General features: G+C 38.6%; 1 protein-coding gene across 1 annotated transcript; it reads right to left on the reverse strand.

The window, feature by feature from the left end:
• Positions 1 to 4,032: 4,032 nt before the first annotated feature.
• LOC145040692 (uncharacterized) lies at positions 4,033 to 4,697 on the reverse strand. Its single transcript, XM_078988599.1, has 3 exons — positions 4,542 to 4,697; positions 4,311 to 4,460; positions 4,033 to 4,155 (listed from the first exon to the last, which is right to left on the reverse strand). Exons 1-3 carry the CDS (start codon positions 4,695 to 4,697, stop codon positions 4,033 to 4,035), a joined length of 429 nt encoding a protein of 142 aa, XP_078844725.1.
• Positions 4,698 to 6,184: the final 1,487 nt, after the last annotated feature.

Below are 6,184 nucleotides of genomic sequence, written 5' to 3' on the forward strand. Positions count from 1 at the left end.
CTAAATGAGATGGATTATGAGCTCCATGGTATTTATATGGATCACGAACCAGAGCATGAGTTCGTGACTGCGCTTGATAAATGTAGGGACGTCTTTCTCAATGTTCTAGTTAGTGATGAAAACTTAAGGAATTCAAGCATGGCTGATGAAATCAGAGCACAAGTTTATCATGCTAATGAATGGCAAAGTGATGAAGAAGGTGAACAAGAGGCGGTGAAGAATAAGTACAGAATTCATGATCCAAACACACCATGGGATAAGATGGAACCTAAGGTAGGTGATATGTTTGAGTCTCCTGCACAACTTAAGTTTTGTATTCAAAATTATGGGGTGTCAAATGGATATCAGATATACTTTGAAAAATGTGATAAAACTAGACTAGTTGCAAGATGTGGGAAGAGGACAGAGATGAATTATTGTCCTTTCAGATTGTATGCTGGATGGATGTACAATGAAAAATCATTTCAAGGTAAAAATTTGGTTGTAGAGCATCGTTGCAGTAGGAAGTTCAAATTTGGAAGTCTTGTTTCCCCTGAATGGATAGGTAGGCATTACATTACTAAAACTGCAAACACACCTAAGATGAAACTTAGGGACATGATTGCCGATATCAAACAAAGGTTGAGATGTGTAGTATCCATTGGGCAAGTCCGTAGGGCAAAAAATGTGCCACTGAGTTGATTGAAGGAAAACTAACTGAACATTATGCTAGGATATGGGATTATGCTGATGAATTATTAAGGTCCAACCCAGGTTCAACATGCAAAGTTAGTGTCACTGTCAATCCAGATGGGAAGAACTACTTCCACAGATTTTACATTGGTTTCAAAGCTTTAAGTGATGGATGGAAATTAGGGTGTAGAAGAGTAATTGGTTTGGATGGATGCTTTCTGAAAGGACAGGTGAAGGGTGAGTTGTTGACTGCCATTGGTAGAGATGCTAATAACCAGGTATATCCTATAGCATGGGCTGTTGTTGATGTTAAAAGAAGCCTAACTGGACTTGGTTTATTGAGATTCTTAGAGATAGTGTAGACCTTCATGATGGTAGAGGATTGGTGGTGATATCTTACCAACATAAGGTTTGTTTTCAATACTCCATTTTATATAAATGTTAATATAATTTAAAAGGGATGCATATTGACTTGAATGTTCTTGTCTTGTAGGGATTGGTTGAAGCTGTAAAAGATATACTCCCAAATGTTGAGCACAGGCAACGTGCCAGGCATGTTTATGCCAATTTCAAGAAAGCATACACAGGGTTGGAGTTCAAGAAATTATTTTGGGCTGCATCAATGAGTGGTGTAGAAAGTGACTTTATGAGGTACATGGAAACCATCAAGAAGTTGAGCCCATCTGCATATGAGTACTTGATGTCAAGACAACCAAAAACATGGTGTACAGCTTACTTTGATAGGGATTATGCATGTGAAGCAGTTGAGAATGGAATCTCTGCGTGTTTCAACTCAATCATTGTTGATGCTAGGAAAAAACCCCTTATCACAATGCTTGAGGAGATCAGGATATATATAATGGACAGGTTTTCCCACATGACAGAGGAAAATGTTAAATGGAAATCAAATGTTTGTCCTGCTATACTTAGGAAAATGCAACTGTTTGGGAAAAATATGAGGTATGCATAAAAGAAATTTAACATGTGTTGTTTCTTTTTATTATTCTTACTTACTATACCAAGTTATGCAGGTTATGGGTTGTAGTTCATAGTCAATGACATGTTTTTGAAGCTAGAAGAGGATGTGATAGCTATATGGTGGACTTGGACAGCAGGACTTGCAGTTGCAGATTATGGGATTTGTCTGGGATCCCATGTGTACATGCAAATGCAGCCATCAACTACATCAATCAAACACCAGATGTATATATTGACGGGTACTTTTCAAAGGAAAATTTTAAAAAGGCTTACTCCTCTAATATCAAACCAGTGAATGGGAGTAATCTTTGGAGCCAAACTGGATTCATAAAGCCATTGCCTCCTTTGGCTAGGAGAATGCCAGGTAGGCCTACTACCAAAAGGAAGAGGCATGCTAGTGAGCAAGAGGGGAGGTTTTCATCAACAAGGGTATTTGTACCAAGAACAGTAAGATGTGGGAAATGCTTAGAGTATGGCCATAATCAAAAAAGTTGTAAGAATGAGAAAAAACCAGTAGTACCCTTGCTACCAAAGAAAAGAGGCAGACCAAGGAAACATCCATTGTTAACTGAATATGATGAGTCATTAAGAGCTTCTCAATCCAGTCAGCCTCCAATACAGAAAAACAAGTCAAAGAAAGAAGCATCAAGTTCCAAGGTTTTAAAAGCATCAAGGTTCAAAAAAGAAGCAACTGAATTTTATGAATCATTAAGAGCTTCTAAATCCAGTCAACCTCCAAAGAAGAAAAACAAGTCAAAGAAAGAAGCATCAAGTTCCAAGGTTTTAAAAGCATCAAGGTCCAAAAAAGAGGCTACTTCACCTCATACAGAAGATGTTTCTGCAACTCAAAAAGAAGTTGTTGATGGTATTCAGATTGGGGAAGGTGATGGAATTCAGAATGAGGATTATGTTGATAGTATTGAGACTGGGGATCATGGTGATGATATTCAGATTGGGGAAGGTGGTGGTATTGAGACTGGGGGTCATGGTGATGGTATTCAGACTGGGGATGTTAATGATGTTATTGTTGAAGATTGTCATATTGTTGAAGAAGTTGAAGTGGTTGATGTTGGAAAAGAAGATGTTTTGCTTCCAAGGGTTGGTTTAGATCTACACAAAGTACTTGATGAGGTTGAGCAGGGGTTGGACGAAATATTAGGGGAGGGTGGTTTTCAACAACAATCAGAAACCTATGATGCTACTCAATCAGATTATGGGGGTAATGTTGAGTTTAATGATGGAAAAGCTGATGGTGTCCTTGTAGATAAGGTAAAACTGGATGCTGAATAGATTGCATCGATGTTGGAAGCAGGATATAGCATGGAAGAAATTGAAGCTATGGAAGGTGTAGAACTGGAACTGGATGACATGCTACCCGTTGAGTTGGTAAGAAATTACTTTATTGTAAGTGTTTTTCATTATTTTTTTCCAATTTAATTTATTTATGTAATTATCAATATCAGGATATGGAAGATGTATTGGATCATCCTGATGTATTGGATCATCCTTCTGATAATGATGATGAGGCTATTATTGATGATGTTGATGGTATTGTTGATGGTGGTGGTGAACAAGAAGAAGGAGGTGATGATGGTCACTTGGGTGATGATGATGGTCCTGATGATGTCCCTAGATTGACAAGGTTAAGAAAACCCTCTGAAAGGATCATTTTGCAGAAGTTGAAGAAGACGGTGCTTGACAAAAATGGAGGTGGTTCATCTGCTAGCAATCCAGTTAGGTTGGAGTAGTTGGTTAAGTGTTTTGGGGGTGTAGTGGAGAGGGTAAACACTGGCAGATGGAGCCCTTTTTGCTAAATATTATTGTCATTCCACCCACTAAATGCAGCATACATCCACTTGTTTTATGTTATAAACTTGGTTGCCTTTTTTGATAATTTATTTAGGTTTTTGGATACAATTGGATGGCTGCTACGTATTAGTGAGATGTAAAAAACCTTATGAAATTAATACACCCCCTTTTATTTGTGTTATGATGAATGTGTTACCCATTATTGTCAATTTTTATTACCATTTTATGCATCTTACTTTCCTATTTGTGTTATGGTGAACATGTGTACCATTATTGGCACATTTTAAAACCATTTATGCATCTTACTTCCCATTTGTGTTATGGTGAACATGTGTACCATTATTGGCACATTTGAAAACCATTTATGCATCTTACTTCCCTATTTGTGTTATGGTGAACATGTGTACCATTATTGGCACATTTGAAAACCATTTATGCATCTTACTTCCCATTTGTGTTATGGTGAACATGTTTACAAGTATTTTTGATAACCATTTAAGCATCTTACTTCCCATTTGTGTTATGGTGAACATGTTTACCATTATTGGCACATTTGATAACCATTTACGCATCTTACTTCCCATTTGTGTTATGGTGAATATGTTTACCATTATTGGCACATTTGATTACCAATTTATGCATCTTACTTTGAATTTGTGTTTTGCTGAATGTGTAGTTACCATTTTCACAAAAGCACTGATAAAATAGATCATAGCCATACAAACTTTAATACTATTGCACCATTCAAACTTTTACAGATTTAGTACATCTACCAATGTAATAAACTACACTACAAACTAGTTATCATTTCACCTAACTTACATCTTAATAACCACCGCAACAAGACATACCAAAATACTCACTAGCAGCCCTACAATCAGTTTGAGCAACATCACAGATTCGATATCTTTATGTTGAAGGTTCAATTGCTTCTTAAAAGCCCTAAATTCGTCTTCTTCTTCATCAACCCATTTGAAATGACCACAACCACCATCTTCATCCTACAAAAAGAATAATAAAATTACATAAAGAAGGGACGATAGTAGAGAGAGCATAATTAGGGCAAACATCACAACAATTACCTGGTAATTAGGGCAGCCACGAAACTTTCGTCCTGGGTTTTCTGGAGTGCGTGAAACATAAATAGGGCAAATATCACCACAGCTACATCGTATTATCTCCCGATTTTTCCTTCTTGATGTGCCACTCCAGCTTGAATTTGATTTCGACGTTGTCATTTGGTGTACAAATCTGATTTTGTTTTCGTGATGTTCTTCTTTAAAAACCCAGCTTCGTCGTTTGGTAAATGGGGTTAAGAAACGGGGGGAAAAGTTGAGGGGTAAGTAGAGGGTAACCGGTAAACCCTCTTGCAACCGGGTATTTGGCATAAACGCAAAAGGTGAGACAAGTATGCGGCATTAATGACACAAAAACACGTCGGAGGGTAAAACCGGCTTTTTTTTTTACAAAATTAAGGCTTTTTATGACATTATCCCATTCTGAATTGTTTTCAGAACACTATAAAAGTCGAAACATAACTCATTAGAACCAAGATAACTTAGATCCAAATAATACCTAACTTGTAACCTCTATTAAAGGCTTACCACTATTACATCTTTAAAACCTTATGGAAGAAAGATGTTACCAAAGAAGTCGAACAGGAACAAAAACAACGCACCACCGACACCACCACCACGACTTCGATAGTATGATGTGGTTGTCTTTCAGGCGGCAGTAACAACCGCAATGACAGCTGTCATGACTCAAATCCATGCTAGTGGTGCCAACGTATTGGTTGGTGGTACGAACAACTCTAACCAAGGAGAAACCCACGTACGTACAAGAGATTGTTTGTACAAAGACTTCATGAATAGTGAACCTAAGTCCTTTGATGGAAGTAGGGGAGTCATTACTTTAATGCGATGGTTCGAGAAAACGGAGTCCATCTTCAAGATATGCGCGTGCCCAGAAGGGAAAAAAATCATGTTTGCTGCATGTACTTTCTCTGACAGGGCCCTAATATGGTGGAATGGCCATGTTAAGTCACTGACCCTACCAGTGGAAAACGCGATGGGCTAGGAAAATCTTAAGGGGATGATTATGGAAGAATATTGCCCAAGGGGTGAGATACAAAAATTAGAGCAAGAGCTGTGGACCCTTACCATGGCAGGCTCAGACATAGTTGCCTACCCTAATAGATTCAGTGATATGGAAGTGTTATGTCCTGGGATGGTTACCCTGGAGAGCAAGAAGATAGAGAGATACATTTGGGGACTATCTTCTCCCATCCAAGGAAACATGATAACGACGAAACCCCTCATGTTTGATAGTGCCAAACGTCTGGCTCAAACACTGGCGTACCATGGAGTCTACCAAGGCTTGATGACTCCTACTCTCGAGCCAACGAAAGGGGAAGACTATAACAAAAACTACAAGAACAAGAAAAAGAGGCAACCAACACAAGAACCCTTCGAAGAACAACTAATTGTTGCCATTTATGCCGCCACGACACCTACCAATCTAGCACCATCCAGATAGTATGTTGGAAACCTCCTGATGTGTAACAACTGTGGCTTCCATCACACTGGAGGGTGTCGAGAGTTAAATTACAAGAACTTCCTCCGGAAGGGGAACACTACTCATTTCTGTAGGGCACCGGGACGACCAATCTCCCAAGTCCCATGCACCAGAGTAAGGCATGTCTGTTATGGGTATGGCGAAACGG

The sequence above is a fragment of the Lactuca saligna genome, chromosome 4, assembly GCF_052625555.1.
Source record: "Lactuca saligna cultivar CGN05327 chromosome 4, ASM5262555v1, whole genome shotgun sequence".
Classification (NCBI taxonomy): domain Eukaryota; kingdom Viridiplantae; phylum Streptophyta; class Magnoliopsida; order Asterales; family Asteraceae; genus Lactuca; species Lactuca saligna.